Raw genomic sequence first — 18798 nt, 5'->3', positions numbered from 1 at the left:
GTGGGATTGACCGTCACATTATAACGCCCCCACGGCTGAAAGGGCGAGCATGTTTGGTGTGACGGGGATTCGAACCCGCGACCCGCATATTGCGAGTCGAGCTCCCTAACCACCTGGCCATGCCGGGCCCGACTAAATAAAGAACATAGAGTTAAAAATATAATAACCAAACACTAAAGTCTTATAACAAGTATAATTAATCATAATTATGCCTCGCCAGCTTCAAAAAAGGCATTCACACCATAACAATTGTTGTTGTAACAAAGAGATACAATTGTTTCATTTTTAAACAATAATAACAATACTTTATTTCAACATTACGACAGAAACAACAAATAAAAGGCGGCACGTGAAGTCGTCTATTTCTGACTATGGCTAGTTTCGTTGTAAACAGCAACACAAGGCGAATTCTGCATTGATCAATAACTCTGGCGAATCCATCCAAGACTAACTTGAGTTAAGATCACTGTTAACCGCAGGAGTGGACGTTGGTGGACACCATTAACACAAAGCGAATTCTGTTCTCGTGATACCTGCACCGAACAACCACCACGGTGAATCCATCCAAAACTAACATGACTTAGGACCACTGTTAAACTCAGGAGTGGGCGAGTGTGGATGCAGTCAACACAATGCGAACTCTGGACTCATACTTATATAAGCCTTAAGACTTACCGCTGAGCCAGCAGGAAGCATTACCTTCTTCGGGACGTTTTAGCGCGAAAGAAAGAAAACTTCGTGGCAGGGATTTAGCATTTAAAGGAATGACACTTTCCTAAACTGGGGTGTTCAGGGATATTAGTATCCCCCCCCCCTTTGCCCCGCTCGAGGAAAATTTTTATAAAATCAGGATTAAAATTTTCTTACTACGTATAATCCATAACAGTTTTTATTTCTGTTTTGGTGCCCCTGATGAAGGCTAAGTCGAAAAGAGTTATGGAAACAAAGTTACTTGAGGTAAGTGGTCGTTTATTATCACATTTAAGGAGTTTAGTGCGTTTTTTAGTTTATGATCGGTTTTGTTAACTTGCAAAACTCTTCACTCATGTATTATAGCTATTTCATATAATCTAAAACTAGATGTACTTTCGCAAGATTCTCGAAAGTGTTCCGTTTCAAGAATAAATAAAACCTAAATTAAGAGTAACAAATATCTATATTTTTTACTTTTCAAGTTCATATATCATGCTGTGTTATAGCCTATAGAGTGCATAATTCTTCTCGTGCTTCATGGCATGCGCACGTTTTATTGACATTATGGTAGTACAAATTATTATGGCGTTACGTGTCCCTTATTTGACGTCATTTTAGTATCTACTGACTGACTGACAGACCACACACTACTGTATCGTGGTGCGAGTGGTTAAAACAGATAACTCCTTCAGGCGGCCTTCGGCCCCCTTTGGGAAATAATAATCACGCACGCAATTACTTTAGTGCTTACTAAATCTAAATAAAATCCGTAACAAGCAATAAATCAGTAAATTCTTGCTATTGGCAAATTCTAAGATATTTGTTTAGAAGTTGTAAACTTTACTATGGTTAAAACGAAACAAACTGAAGAATACGTACACTTGAATCCAATAATTTATCCATCTTTGGCATGACATAAAATTTGATTCCTTCACTCGAGCCAGGTAGCGTCAGTCCTCGAATCAGTAAAATAAAGAGTAAAACATATGGGAACAAAGCCGTGAAGTACACCACCTGGTGAACAAAAAAGAAATTAATTAATAGAATACACACACACACACACATAAGCCTTGTCGTTCTATTATTGATACATGATTCAGACGTTTCTTCTCTAATATTAACATATAGCATTAGATGTAGTAAAATTATTATTAAAAGCATTTATTGAGCTTTTAATATATCAGAGTTAAATAAGTTGGATTGAAATGTTTCGGTTTTTACACTGTACTATATGGGCAAATAAAAATTAGGTAACGTTGTAGGTCATTATAATCTACCAAAAATAAATCTAAAAAAAATATTCATGTGATTGATCCGTCCTGGGCAAGATTGGCTAAACATGCGTGAAGGAAACGAACGTTATACTTGTAGTTCCTATGGCAAAACAAGGAATAGGTATAGGATTAAGTTAATCCTATATAACTTTCATTATTACTTACTTTACCGGTCCACTTTACTCCCTTCCAAATACAAAAATAGCAGAGGATCCAAGCTACAGCCAGGGTTATTGCCAGTTGCCACCGAATTTCACCAGGTTCGTTTAACCCATTAGAAATCTGCAACACATTGTGTCTGAAAATAATTATAACTTTTATTATTTTACGTATTGATATTTGTGATTTGATGAACAAGTAATTTCGTTAACAAAGTATTTTATATAATAGGTGCCCTCCGTTGGATCAACGGTAAGTCTAAAGGATTATACCGCTAACATCGGGTTTCGATACCCGCAATGGGCAGGGCACTAATAGTCCATTGTGTAGCTTTAGATTTAAATAGAAAACTAATTTATTATAATTTGATTTATTCAGAATTCAAAAATTATTTTAATAAAATAAAACAAATATATACCGCGTTGATATCATGCAACCAGATTATTACTATTACTATTAGAGCTAGCTTTTGACCCTTTTCAGGTGTCGTCAAACCAGTTAAGCTACCGATTTGTTTGTTTGTTTTTTCGTCCGAAACACTTAAAATAATCTTTTCTTTATTTTCCCCTGCTTGTTTTCTACAACAAAACTGCGTTAATTAAGTTATCTGCTGTGTCCACCACAGGGAATCGAGCCCCAGTTTTTTGCGTTGTATGTCCATAGACTTACCGCTGTTCCATTGAGTTTCTTTTTGGTACCAAAATTATGTGTGATGAACTTTCTATTAGGTCGTCAAGAAATTAATGTCGCGTTTTGGAACACTTCCATCACGTATAATAGTTAAACGGACCGCTTAAACGTCACATTATGTAGCCTATATAATGTTTAAAGTTTAGTATACTCTAATCCCTTATAGTGATGGCACACGACGGGCCACACATTCGGAAAGTAACGTTGTTTGAATACAAGAAGGGAAACAACGCCTCTGTAGCCACAAAGAATATCAAATAAGTTTATGGAAATGTTTTGAACGTTCGTAAGTGTCAACGATAGTTCAGCAAATTTCGTTCAGGTGACTTTAGCCTTAAACACTGTGATGGCCGACATGTTGGAGTTGATATTGATGCTCTGAAGACGCTTGTTGAGTCTAACCCAAGGCAACACACTCGTAAAATGGCCCCGAAATCGCATTTCTGTCATGAAACAATGTGTAAACATCTAAGGAGTATGGGAAACTCCATAAAGAAGGTTTTTGGGTGCCTCACTAACTCTCCGATGATAATCGTTTCCAACGTGTGAAGGTCTCTTTTGACTCATAATGCGCGTAACCATTTTTGGACAAAATTGTCACCGGTGATGAAAAATGGATTCTCTATGCGAATATTAAACGCCAAAAAAATTGGCTCAGTCCCAGACACGTCTGACGCAACACAAGATTATGGAGTTGGGTTTGGAAGTTGTCCCCCACCAACCATATTCTCCAGATATGGAACCATCAGATTACCACCATTTGCGTTCGCTGCAACACCATCTTAATGGGAAAACGCATGCAAATGTGGATGGTGTTAAAGAAGATATTGACATGTTTTTTGCTTCAAAGCCAAATGATTTCTTTAATCATGGCATTAACAGCCTGATTGTAAGATGGAAAAGCATCATCAATAAGATTGAAGACTATTTCGTATAATAAATGTTTTGTTTTGATATATAAATTGTTCTGATTTTTTCATAAAAACAAAGCGGCATTAATTTATTGACAACCTAATACTTCATACTTTATCTTCTTGATCTTTTTTCCTGATTTTCACTGCGATACAGTAGAAAGTCATTATTACGTTGAAAATAGCTTCCTGTTTCAAATTATAAAATCGGACCAAAATGCGTTGTTTTTTAAAGTGTAACTTTAGGAAAGCCTTTTGTTACATTCTACAAATAAATTTTTCGATGTGGACGACAGAAGGTATAAAACATGAACAATGTTAGAAAAAAATCATTAAATTCTAAGATAATCTCTGCGACGTTAAGAGGTTTATAATAAACTTGAGAGTTTTGTCGGTAGATAGATTGTTTCTGTTATAGTGTTCGGATACTCTTAAGGCTTAGAAAGTTAAATTACTGTTTTTGTGTAAATTTATTTCAAAGAAGTGATCGTTCAAAAGTTATAAAACAAAGAAAATGAACATTTTGAAAAAATTGTGACTATTTTGGGGTAAATTATCTGTTTTAATTCGGGGATGGGTTTCATTCAAATGTTTTGTTTAATCATTAAACTTAACAGATGATTTAAAATCTAAGGAAATATATAGCTTGCTACTGTTCTAGCCATAGATAGTTGCCTTGGCTTGCATTTATTCAAGAAGAAACATAAATGCCAAGCTTTCCAAATATCATTGATTAACAAAAACTTCCACAGTTCAAAATTATATGGAAGAAACGTTTACAAACAGATGAAGATAAGCTATAGACGAGTCAGTGTTTCAGATTTCAAAAATATGTAAATTGTAAGTTATGTTTATGCTCCCAGACACAAGATTGAATATTTGCCGGATCAGTTATGACATTTATGTTAAATTTATCAATCTTAGCTAGTTTTTTGTCATCCAACTATTCAAGTTGTGGCAAAAGTAATTACACAGTCTACACCTGTTAACATATTAAAGATATTTGCATCTCTTGGAAATATACTGTAGCATCTTTCACCATTATACCACCTCTAAAACTGAAAGATTCTCAAAACCGGGAATATACAGTAGCATCTTTCACCATTATAGCACCTCTAAAACTGAAGGATTCTCAAAACCGGGAATATACAGTAGCATCTTTCACCATTATACCACCTCTAGAACTGAAGGAATCACAAAACCGGGAATATACAGTAGCATCTTTCACCATTATAGCACCTCTAGAACTGAAGGATTCACAAAACCGGGAATATACAGTAGCATCTTTCACCATCATACCACCTCTAGAACTGAAGGATTCACAAAGTAAATTTCAATGAGCTCTTATTTTAAGTGATGGATCTCTTGAGAACTCTATGGGTCATTGTCAGTTTTAAAAACAAACTTAAACAAAATATTTTTACTGAGCACTTAACGTAATAGTGGTGTGAACTTCGAGTTATTAGTAACACAAAGGTATTTAATTTCTTCATCACTGTCGAAATTTCGGATTTTTTTATTTTTTACTTCAATTAAAAAAAAATGCTATATTTACTGTTCGCTTCTTTATCCGGCTATTCCAACAAAAGCAAACGTTTTTGTCAATCCCACAAGAATTAAAAGTAAAGCTTTAATGTACTTTTAAAGTAGCAGAAATGTGAACTTTGGGCTATTAACAGCACAAATTTCTGCACTATTGTCGAAAGTTCGAATTTATAGTTTTTACTCTAGTTCAAATGAGCCACATACTTACTGTATATTTTGAGACGAACTATTCTAACAAAAGCAAATTTTTCTTACTTAAACGCATTTACTTAAATAATATAAGCTAAGCATGACAGGTCCTCTTAGTACCCTAAATAATCTTGATATTTTTCATAGCCTTGTTTTAGGATGTTTATTCAAAATGTGTGATACGCATTCGACATAGTTATCAATTTTGGTATTAACAATCTCATTACTGTTGTAATAGTTAGAATAACTTGGAATTTTGTTTTACTTTAAAAGAAAGAAAATGATGCAAACCAAATATAAAACATTTTAAAGCTCATATCAGAATCAAACTCAATTTTTTAAATCATTTTTAACACACATTTCTAACATTTCAAAATACACTACTGACAATGTTCTTAAAACGCTTACCCGAGTGCAGTGTTCAACATGTAATAATACTTACTCCCAATACTCCTTCACTGTACTTCTGAAGATTGTATGGTCCGAAAGGTTATAAGCACATATTGGAGGGTCCATCTCTGCATTACCGGTGCAGTTGGGAAGCCCTCCCTCTTCGTACTCTGACCTGCAGAATATCGAATTCCACCAATTGTCACAAGTCCGCCAAGGGATGTCCACGTCGAGGGAAGATACGACGTAATAAATGGCCCATGCCAAGACTACTATGTAGTAACAATTTAACCAAAAGGCCATGACAGCTGCGGCGTAACCCACACCTATAGTGTTTCAAAATAAAGAATATTTTCAAGATGATTTTTATTTTGCACTGGAAAGTATTAGGATTTTAAGATTCCTTAATCTCATTTTTATCTTGCATCTCTTAGTAACGTAACAGTTCGTCTATTATACTTCCTTCAGCCCCAGCTAGCCATTGCTTGAACAAATACTCTAAAGAAATCAGCTGGTTTACATATTATGGGGCGAAAACTTATATAACATGATAAATTTTAAAGGTTCAATGAAAGGTTCGATTGAAAACTCATATAAAGAGTTTGAGTACGTTATGTTAAAGCGAAGTTGAAGCCTCACCTGTGTCGTTACTGTCCATGTCTGGTCATCTTTATCTGACGACTGTATATCTTGACAAATGTTCTGTAGTGTATTTTCCATTGCAAAAGATTTCGTCGTAGGGCTGTAATGTCAAAACTCACTACACTTCCCTGATTGCTTTCATAATCTATCAAGTGTGTGAGGACGACGGTTTCTCAGCGACTTGACAGATATGTCTTCACATCGAGTAGCATGAATTCCCGTTTTATTCTCCAGCTGCTTGAGGTATGCTACGATTGAATGGGATGTATGACTGGAAGACTTATTTTGGTAACCATACTTTGTTGGTCTCGTTTTCTTCTTGATTATGTTGTGTACTGTTTTCTGGAACATGTGAACTGCTTTCGCCACTGACAAGACGACGTACTTTGCTTGCCACGGTTGGGACACAACTTGTTGCGGGTTTCTTTCTGGTTGATTCACATTATTTTGTCTTCCATTGTCATTAAGTACAAGAAAATGATAAATCCCCAATCTGAACAAATTTGATGATCTAAGTGTATGATTATTTTGCGTCATAAAGGATTGTTACATACACTTCCCAAAAGTGATCATATTTTGATGGCCTCACCTACTTACGTATCGCCAAACAATATCAAGATGTAGTTCTATAATACATGTTTTTCACAGCGACCTTATATTAGCTATGATTGTGATCTGAATTGCTTATTTACATGTTCAAAATAGTTTTAATATAAAGTACTCAACCCTTAGTATATTAACTGCCGGGGTTGTACATTTATATCCCCATTATACATTTTTGTATGAAGGAAGCGTTGCGTGCATGTCATCCTAAACTGTAATTGGACGAAAAATAAAAAATAAACAATTGACACCAGCCACTAAGATTCAAAGGGTGGTAGGAGTGAGAATATCACTCATAATTGACGATGCTAATATACGTGTAACTGCCGTTTTAAAACTTGACAAGAATGAGTCAAAGAAAATTGGAGCTTCTATAATAACTAGAGGATGTCAAAAAGTGTTAATGTCAGAAAATGAAATCGATCATATGAAACGGTGATTGTCATGTGCAGAATTATAGAATAATGTTATACTAAACCAGCAGATAAAATTCTTTTAAAAAAAGTTTTCTTAGAGAAGTTTTTTTAAGAATGAAAAGTTGAGTTTGTTAGTTTTTGAAATCAATGTACTTATTAAACAACTATATGCAACTACTAATCAGTTGTTCTTAAAAAGTGTGGGGTTGGTCATACATTTAAGCAGCTTTGTCTGCTAGATTGTTATCTAACTCTGATCAGGGTACAAAAGATAATTCGGTAGTTTCTATAATTTCAAGCATAAATGGATAAGCGTCAACAATGTTGAATACCACAGAATCAGTCTTAAGCAAACAATTAGCATATTTAAACCGTTTTTATTTTATGTTACACATGATAAAACATGAAAATAAGATGAAATAGCTTGTGACAAACATTGATGACATAAAACTTTAAAATTAATATTAATTCTTGAACTAAGTGCTTTCAAGAATCAGTTATTAATATCACAAAGTGACTATATGTGAATTTCTGATGTTAGAACTGTCAAATGAGCGTTTGAGGTTTCTAGTGCTACATACCATGAGATGGACATTTAAGTTTCTAATTTTACGAACTAAGAGGTGAACACTTGGAAGTATCTAACACCCCGAGGGGAACGCTTAGAGGTTTCTAGTACCATGCACAAGGTCGCCATTTCCAAATTTGTAGTGTTAAATACCACGAGATGAACATTTAGGGTTTTCTAGCTCTAGCGTTAAGTACCATGCACATGATGGACATTTGAAAGGGAGTTTATAGTGTTAAACACCACGATATGAACAAAAAGAGGTTCTATTATGACCTGTATTCGTAAATTAAACAGTAAGACTCTATTGTGACCCGTGTTCATAGATTAAACAGTAAGGTTCTATTGTCACCAATGTTCGTAAATTAAACAGTAAGATTCTATTGTAACCTGTGTTCGTAAATTAAACAGTAAGATTCTATTGTAACCTCTGTTCGTAAATTAAACAGTAAGGTTCTATTGTGACCTCTGTTCGTAAATTAAACAGTAAGATTCTATTGTAACCTGTGTTCGTAAATTAAACAGTAAGATTCTATTGTAACCTGTGTTCGTAAATTAAACAGTAAGATTCATTTGTGACCCGTGTTCATAGATTAAGCAGTAAGGTTCTATTGTCACCAATGTTCGTAAATTAAACAGTAAGATTCTATTGTGACCCGTGTTTATAAATTAAACAGTAAGATTCTATTGTAACCTGTGTTCGTAAATTAAACAGTAAGATTCTATTGTAACCTCTGTTCGTAAATTAAACAGTAAGATTCTATTGTAACGTCTGTTCGTAAATTAAACAGTAAGGTTCTATTGTGACCTCTGTTCGTAAATTAAACAGTAAGATTCTATTGTGACCCGTGTTCATAGATTAAACAGTAAGGTTCTATTGTCACCAATGTTCGTAAATTAAACAGTAAGACTATATTGTAACCTGTGTTAATAAATTAAACATTAAGGTTCTATTGTGACCTTTGTTCGTAAATTAAACAGTAAGATTCTATTGTAACCTGTGTTCGTAAATTAAACAGTAAGATTCTATTGTGACCCGTGTTCGTAAATTAAACAGTAAGATTCTATTGTAACCTGTGTTAATAAATTAAACATTAAGGTTCTGTTGTGACCTCTGTTCATAAATCAAACAGTAAAATGTGTATCAAAATTCCCATTCTATTTTCAAATATTTGTTTGTAAACGTAAAATGGTATTTAGAGATTCAGAAAAGCATATGTGAACAGTTGTAAATCCAGAGTAAACTACGAAATCCGCGAAATACCAAATAAAAGCACTTTATCGCAACTATCTGAACATACGTCTGAAGCTAAAATATTTTTAATTTTTAGCAAAATAAATTAAAAGCTCCGTCAAATATATTTTCTTTAGGACATTTAATGCTCTGAATAATAATAACATGTATTTAGAAATTACTTCAAAAAGTGCTTTCCCTTGAGAGACGTCAGTTTCTGTTTTAATTACTTCAGACTTTTAATTTTAAACATTTACATCACTTTGCTAACGCCTCAAAACAGTAACGTCAAGCAAAAAAATGTGATTAAACACATATAGATATCACAGGTTTATTTCCTACGTTGCATAAGCTCTATATGTACGCGTTTCTTTGCTATTTCGGATACATTTTAAACTACTTTCTTGGAAATATTGAACCTCATTATTCATATATTTTAAGTTTTATGTTTATGTAAAATATTCTTAATAATCATAGAAGTATAAGACATTTTTTAACTTCCGAGAGCGAGCCAACTGCTCTACTTCGACATTTTAAAACTAGTTTCGATTTAAAAAAGGATCACCTTAAAACTAATTTCTACATAAAAAGAATCATCTTGTCACTAGTTTCTTCATAAGAAGGATTATCTTAACACTAGTTTACTTAAGAAAGGTTAGGAACAGAAAGATTAAAGTGATATTCGAATAAAAACCCATTCCAAATATCTTATTTTTTTATCTTTACGATTATTAATATGTATATATACGTTTTAAAAATATTTACATCACTTTACACATGTTTGCATATTCAGTTGCTAGGATACTTACTTCTAGACTATTCGTATTTTGGACAAAGACGTGATGTAATTACCTTTGAATATTGGACATATTTTCCACACTCCCAAACCCCCCACACCCAGGAACTGACCGAGCGAAGTTTCCAAGAAAAACGTAGGGATTCCGGCAAAGAACAACGTCAGAAGGTACGGTATTAAAAAGGCGCCTAAAATGGAAAATTAATAACGGATTCGTCAAACAAATATACTTTCTTCAACGAATATCAATATTTCCTGAACAAAATATACTCAATTCATGCACATCCTTTCTCCATACATTTTTTTTTTTTACTGTCCAGTTTCAACGATATCAAATACACTTGTGAATTCAATTTTGTTCTCAAGGTACAAAAATAATTTACATTACCATAATATATATAATATGCAATAAAAATAATCATTTCAATATTCTATAATCGTCCATTTTTGTTATTGTAATTCTCTACAGAGAAAACATTTTCGATATCTTTTTTTTTAACAATTTCATATTTTCGTTGCTCTCAAGCATTTGTCAAAAATGTAAGAAATCACTGAAATGTTAAAAGATTTATCAATAAAAAGTTCAAATTTTTGAAAAATAGTTAAAACCAAACATACATAATATCATTCGTTTGTTTCAAAAATTTGCTAAAAGCGACTCAAGGACTATCTGCAATAGCTGTCCCTAATTTTGAACTGATAAACTAGAAGAAAGAAGACAGCCAGTCAACAGCACCCACGGGCAACTCTTGTAATTACTTCTATACAAAACATTCTCTTTCTAAACGGATACCCAAGTATTTCTTAGAAAAAAATAACTTCCTCATTCATAACTAATTTGTTTGTCAAACCACCTAAAATACCCACTGTACCTAAACTTCTCTTATAAGCCTGCTTACCATATCTCAGGAGACAGAGCTTTCTTATCACGAAATAGTTGAAAAAGTTATGTAACACTTACTATCCTCAAATTGACCTGAAAGTTATTATGAAACCCAAGTTTAGACTAAAACATTTTTTTCGCTACAAAGATCGTTTGCCGACTGCCCATTGTTCACATCTCGTCTACTTGTACACGAGTGGAGACTATAAGGTCTCCTATATTGGTAAAATCAAACTTTACCTTAAAGTACGAGCATGTGAACACATGGGCATATCTATAAAAACTGGAAGAAAGGTTACAAACCCTCCTAACTCTTCTATCTATCAACATAATACTGAAACACGACATCCTATTTCTCTCTCCAACTTTAAAATTCTTTCAACAGCCAAACATGATACTGAACTTCTTATAAAAGAAACGTTATACATAAAAACTCTTCTCCCGTTCCTAAATAACATTTAATTATTTCACTTGTGCCTCAATTTTCATTTTCTCGTGTTATATTTGTATTTTCAAGTTATTAACTTCTTATGTATATATTTCTGTTGTAATTACAAATATTGTTTGTTTGTTTTGTAACCCTAGATGACTGATGATGGAATTATGACGATTCCGAAACGTCTAATAAATGCTTTCTCTTATTAAGTTCGTGTTTTGTTTTTATCATTAAGCTCTTGAGCTATCTTAATCGATTAGTGAGATTTTACCTTCGATCTTATAATGCACTCACGGCCCCACAGTCCAACATGCTAGCCGCGCCTGTCTGTCAACTACAGATATTGTGTTTTACATTATAGTCACATCCATCGAAGCAGTATAAAAATGCGTAAACGGTGGCTCAGCGGTAGGCTTCACGACTTATAATGCTAAAATTCGGAGCTCGATTCTCGTAACAGACATAGTGCAAATATTTTATTCTGTGATATTGCGCTAAAACAAACTCTAGCTGCAACAGTTCTGTTTTTCATGCTCCGCAATATAAACGTATTTTTAGATTATGTAGTAATGATTAGCAAGAGATTTTATCATAATGACAGTAATCTGTATGATACGTGAAGACATAATTCGTTGAGGTTGAGAGTACGAGTTCAAAGTTCGTAGCAAATATCTCCAAAAACATACATTTGTAAGAAGTATATAATATTGATGCAATATGATTACGTCGGTCATATCAAAGAGGCGCTATTACACTAAGAACCGCTGCTCGTGACAGCTGTCCACGTGATAATTCAAAATCCAGAATGGAGGTGACTCCTGCTTATCAAGCCAGACTGTCAGAGATAGTGTACTCTCGATCAGGATGATACATAAAAAAAACGACACCATAGATAAAATCTAGATCCTTTGTTCAGTACTGTCTATAAATCCCTGCTTTCTTATACTTTACTAGCTAGCGCTGTGTTATAGCACAGTTAGCGGAGTTGTTTGACATTATATATATAAGAAGAATAGAAGTAATTTGGCAAGACAGATGGCGCATGTTTTTGACTCCTGTTCGAGAAATTATGATTTTCAGGCAGAGTATGCGTTTTTTTAACTGTTCGACTACTGTGTTTTATTAAGCTGTAATTATGTTTATATAGAACAAAAACGCGAAATCTTTAAACAGCTTAGTATTTTATTATATCCAAAACACACAAATACATAACATTATTACATCTAACAAAAAATTCGCTTCTGGCCTGACAAAGTGAATTATTTTCTTTCGTGAACAATTAAGTTTATTTTGCAAACATTTCTGAAAGTTCAAAAACGTCTTCCTTTGATAACAATGTTAAACAATCATAGTTCTTTTACGACTTGTCGTTTATTAATCCTTCAAATTCGTATTGGATAAAGTTCAACGTCATTTTGTTCTTGTTCTTTAAAACAATAAATGTACGTTTAACGTTACGTACGTATCTAAAATTTATCTATATATAAAATTAATTTACATAATAAAGTAAAAATCGTTGTAGACAATAGAAAGAAATACTGTGACGTTATGATATTGTTTCAACGTTTATAAATAAGATAGACAGTAGAAGCAGGGTTTTCATGGAAACAGTGATTTGATGAAGAGTTTAGTTAACCAAACAAGTTTGCTAAAGAAATAGTCATGTGTTTAAAATAGATGTGTTGCAGGAAAACGTGACGCTGTGTAATCAGTGTTTTAAATAGGCTGGAATTGCTTTGGAATCAGGTAACTACCAATGTTTGTTTTCAGTTGGAATGATAGAAATATTTTACACAACGTTAACTCCCTACAGACCAAAGAAGTCAATGTTAAATATGCAAATTTTACTCTTGTTAAACAGAGAAACTACATTGACAAAGACCGATGAGCAGGTATAAAAGTTATCATAAGAATAAAGCTTATAAAAATATCGACAATTTATTAGAATTTTCCAAAATTAAAAACAGTTGTAGGGTGGTTTATAAATACTCGCGTGTAGTTTGAATGAATACAGGCAATGGTTAATCTTAAATCGAAAAAAAACAATATTGAGATAACATCGTAACTTCAGTTGCACCTTTGAAATACAAACTAAGAGTACATGACTTTGTTTCTCATTTATCATTTAGGACTGATTCTTTCCTAAAGATTTTTTTATCCAGTTTATATCAAGTGACTTACTCTAATATTTGTGATTAAGATCAAGATTTCTATTTTTCATTACATCTTTTTTTTTTTAATTTTCCACAATGGACTTTAAACCAGAGGTATGTGTGAAAAATAACATTTCAGATCTATCTTTTGTCTGTCACAAGTCAGTCCCAGGTGGCATTTTGTTCAATACTAAAACTCTTAGCTGAAATGGATTATAACAAACACGTGTTTTGCGAAAGGGTATCGGTATTTATGATATAAAATTTTAAATTTTACGGAATAGAAAGCCAAAAAACAAATATTAATGAAAACGATTGGAAACTGTGTTATCCCAGCTTCTTTACAAACATATATAATCATACGCACATAGCATTCCTTGATTTGATTTTCCCTTTTTTTCTTAGTTTTTCTTTCTTTGAGGTTTTGTAAACAATTACACAGAGTTGATAGCTGTTAATCTCTGTTCTCTGTTGGATATCATTATCATGATAATCTGAATTGTCAGCTACATTGGTTTTATGCAGGGATATGTTTTTAGTTTACTTTACCGATGTCTAGAAATCAATTGTTCGAACCTTCAAATTTAAATCACGCTCAACTTTGCGTGTCATTAATACAAAATTGAAGTACGAGTCTAGCGGTCGGTAACATGAATATAAATAATTGTATACCAAGCCAATCAAACAAGTAAATAAACGAATTCTAGATTGAACTAAAGAAAAATGTATCAGTCTGAAAAACTTTGAAAATTAATACACCCGTTTTCAATTCCTAAACATTCACTGTCTCAGTAAACAATAAACTCAAGTAAGAACGAAAATCGTTCGTCTGTTAAATTTGTCTTTTGGAAACCGTATGCACATTTAAAAATTTCCGCTGAGATTTTCAGCGAGAATACTACACTCTTTTGCGCAATTCATATACATATATATATATATATATGCTGATGATTTTAAATAAGTGGAAATGAAACCTATTTGAAACCACCTTCCCCTTCAACATTTCACGTACTTTATGAAACATAAAAAACTTTTCAATATTACTAACTACTACTTTGATTTGGTTTTGTCAGGAATGTCAAATCTATTTTCTATCATCCTGAGAATTACGTAGCGTAATTTGACGTAAACCGTATCTCTTTAGTAACTACCCAGTTATTTTTAATAAGTATTATTATTTGTCAACTCAAGTGTACATATATTGGTTTTGCCGGTTATTGTTATAATGCAAGTTCACCTTAGAGTTGGTATCAGAATCTATCTTTGAATGTTATATTGTATTTGTGGTGTAAGAAAAATATGCTTTGGGAAAAAAAAATCCACGGTTAGATTATCCGTGCTGTACAATGTGCAGATAGCCCAATTTGTAGCTTGGTGTGAAAAACACAGTTAAATATTTTCTTTGTTCCTGGCTTACACTTTAGTTCTCGACTAAAAGTTAATAAATAGATTCAAAAGATCCAAACATGTTAGAAAGACAGCTGTTGATAGTCATCATGGGGTTTAAGTGAAAAGACCAGTGTTCAATAAAAAAAAATGGTGAGTCTGGTCCACGTGGTTACATTAGGACTCATAGCTTGGGTATTAAGTGAACTAAGGATTTGGTAAGGTAAGGCTTAGCTACAATCCATTAGGTGGGAATTAATGACAGAACAAGTAAGGTAAGGCTAGCTACAATCCATTAGGTGGGAATTAATGACAGAACAGGTAAGGTAAGGCTAGCTACAATTCATTAGGTATGAATTAATGACAGAACAAGTAAGGTAAGGCTAGCTATAATTCGTTAGGTATGAATTAATGACAGAATAGGTAAAGTAAGGCTAGCTACAATTCATTAGGTATGAATTAATGCCAGAACAAGTAAGGTAAGGCTAGCTATAATTCGTTAGGTATGAATTAATGACAGAACAAGTAACGTAAGGCTTAGCTACAATCCATTAGGTATGCATTAATGACAGAACAAGTAAGGTAAGGCTAGCTACAATCCATTAGGTGGGAATTAATGACAGAACAGGTAAGGTAAGGCTAGCTACAATTCATTAGGTATGAATTAATGACAGAACAAGTAAGATAAGGCTAGCTATAATTCGTTAGGTATGAATTAATGACAGAATACGTTGTCCTACAGTCAGTGATTTTTTAATAAGTTCAGTGAATTAAAAACTTTAATGCCACTGTTTTTGTAAATAATTAGTGTTTCGGTCACATTTTTGAATAAAGCTTTTACCACTTTACATACATCAACTTACATACTGCGTGTGCTTAACCTATTTATGATTTGTTCGATTAGCTGAGAGACCTGTGTTGTAAGATACTACAGTCATTAGGTTTGAGTTTTCTTTTCATCTATGGAAGATTCATATCTACGGCATCCGTGTTATGCAAGCTTCGTATTAATAATCAATAATAATGTAGTTCCCCACTAACAGGGTTGAAGATGTATAGAAACATATATCAGCTTATTATGTTACATTCCTTGATTATGTTTCTTCGTATTAATAATCAATAATAATGTAGTTCCCCACTAACAGGGTTGAAGATGTATAGAAACATATATCAGCTTATTATGTTACATTTCTTGATTATGTTTCTTCGTATAAATAATCAATAATAATGTAGTTTCCCACTAACAAGGTTGAAGATGTATAGAAACATATATCAGCTTATTATGTTACATTCCTTGATTATGTTTCTTAAGTTTCTAATTTTGTGTCATTCATAAATAAACTGGACATCAATAGAAGAACATTATTTATAGTACTCACAAAAGTGTTTGTACCCCAAAAACTGATTCCATGCTGATGGCGTTTCCAAACATTAAGATAGAGATGGACAATTTTGATTCATGCAGATAAAATATTAATAATAATATTATATTACTCTAGTCATGTACAAGTGTGTAATAATTCATGACACATATTCCCCTTCCCCCCGTTAAAACATTTTCCACACACGCACAAAAAATTTGTAAGCAAATAACATTTATTTTGCTTTCATCTAGTTTTGAGATAACACAAAACTTGACACAATTTTTCGCATTGGTTAAATACCACTCACATTGATCTGAAAAACAAATACTTTTAAGTTAGAAATGTTTATCGCTTTAACTTATACAATCTACCATGAAAATGATATCTAAACCATTTCCTTCTTCTCAAAATTGTATTTGAGTATTTCAATACCAGAAGGTGCATCAGTGTGTTTCGACATGTGAGTTTGAAATGAAACTTTGCTTATTCGTGAAAGATTCCATTTGGATGCAACGAAGTAAGCAGGAAGATTATAATCGCTTAGTGACTGGTGCATTTATCAATCAACTTTGTCAGCTGCACAGGTCTCGAGCTTATTCCAATGCCTCAGATATTTTAGAAAGTAAGCTAAAAAGCACGAATAAAAGTAACCGCTTCTATGTATAGAAAATGTTAAAGAAAAACAAGTTAATCAACATGTAACGCTCCATGATTTGGAATTTTCCTACAAGATACCGATGACATAGAAACCCAGAAACACTGCTTCACATTGACTGCATTCACAAAGTCTATGCTAAGAATTGTTTTGATTATTCGTAGAAGGGAATGTAATAATAACGTAGTCAAAAGCTATGTGTTTATGAATTACATCAGCATGTTGCGATGCACATCGGTCAGCTTCTACTGTATGGAAGGGAAAAAAAAATGTTCCCCAAATCAGAGACCATTAACATCTTCCTTACGTGTTATAATATAGGAACATTTTAATATGTGAAGCATTATAAACTTTTCCCAAACATCCATAATCCACGGTTTTCAATTAAAAGGAATTAAGTAGAATTTTCGTCACTTTATGCACAACTTTATTGATTTGTGTAAAGAGAGTTAATTAGTTTTCCGTGTAGTCCTTCACTCTCGAAACTAAAGTATACCGTCTAATGCTAATGTGAATAATTTACACTTCCTAAGTTAAGTGTTTAGAAATATTAACCAACTCTTTAACTACAATTTTGAACTTTAAATTTTATAAGTTCTCTGCTAAAATAAAACCGTGAAGAATTGTATCAAATGATGGAAAAAAGCTATGAAAATCCCACACGTAATAAATAATCTTATCTTGCTTTTAAATAACTTTTGATTACATTTATATATATATGTATATTTCATATAAGTGCGTATACATACAATGTAATTCTAGAAATTTTCTTTTGACTAGTTGGTTATGACCATCCTTTTAGTCATTTTAACTGAATTTTCTCTGACACTTAATCTTAGCAAAACATTTTCGCAAATATAGCCATTTTTGTGATAGTTTATCCTCAATAAAGCAATTTAGAAATATAGCACTACCAGTGTAAAAGTTCAAGCTCAGTAAAACGTTTTAAAAATTTGGCACTATTTGTATTAGTCTAACTTTAGTCAAACGTTTTAGAAATATGACACTACCTGTGTAATATTCTAACCTCAATAAAAATATTTTAATAAATATGGCACTACATATGTAAAATCAAAGCTCAGTAAAACGTTTTAGAAAGTATGGCATTATCTGTGAGAGTTCAACTTCAATAAAACGTTTCAGAAGTAGGGCAGTTTCTGGGGTAGTCCCAGAAGCGTTAAGAGCTAGCACGAGCCCGAGAGGAACATCCTCGCTGTCTATTAGACGCCAACGAGCTCATAAACAAACATAGCAGCAGTATAAGTGTAAAAACGTTAATAAAGTAACAATAAATACCTATTAAATCAATAAAGTAACAAATATATATTAATTATTACTCAAGTTTATTATTTCAATCATTCTTAAAGTTTCAAGCGTCTATATGCAAAGAAAAGCCAAAAACTATGCTTTTCGTGAATTAAATTAAAATATAGCCTAAAAGTGCTTTGCGGGCTTTATGGTATAACCAGGTTTCAATCGCCGGGGCCCCTGAGCAGTTCTCTACTTTATCTACCCCCCCCCCCTTGTTGGCAGGCCTGGGTAATCCAACCTCATTAACACGTTTTAAAAATATGGCACTATTTGTGATAGTCCAAACTCAGTAAAACACTTTAGAAAATATGACATTGCCTGTGTAAAAGTCCAATTTAAATAAAACGTTTTAAAAAAATATGGTAACATCTATGATAGTGTGAACTCAGTATAACGTTTAGAAACATGATACTATTTGTAGTAGTCCAACTTCAGCGAAATTAGAGATATGGAACTATATATTTGTTTTAATTTCGCGCAAAGCTACACGAGGACTATCT

General features: G+C 32.9%; 1 protein-coding gene across 1 annotated transcript in view; it reads right to left on the bottom strand.

Moving 5' to 3' along the window:
* LOC106461388 (sodium- and chloride-dependent GABA transporter 1-like) overlaps window positions 1–18798 on the bottom strand; it is a 102503-nt gene that overhangs the window by 41014 nt on the left and 42691 nt on the right. The window contains exons 3-6 of the mRNA XM_013921204.2: window positions 10167–10298; window positions 5904–6177; window positions 2133–2265; window positions 1573–1707 (exon numbers count right to left, since the gene is read on the bottom strand). Of these exons, the coding sequence (XP_013776658.1) occupies window positions 1573–1707; window positions 2133–2265; window positions 5904–6177; window positions 10167–10298 (674 nt within the window). The remainder of the gene's footprint in view (window positions 1–1572; window positions 1708–2132; window positions 2266–5903; window positions 6178–10166; window positions 10299–18798) is intronic.

This window comes from Limulus polyphemus, unplaced genomic scaffold, assembly GCF_000517525.1.
Source record: "Limulus polyphemus unplaced genomic scaffold, Limulus_polyphemus-2.1.2 Scaffold949, whole genome shotgun sequence".
Classification (NCBI taxonomy): domain Eukaryota; kingdom Metazoa; phylum Arthropoda; class Merostomata; order Xiphosura; family Limulidae; genus Limulus; species Limulus polyphemus.
Note: the sequence above shows the minus strand (reverse complement) of the source record. Positions and strands in the feature narration are given on the sequence as shown.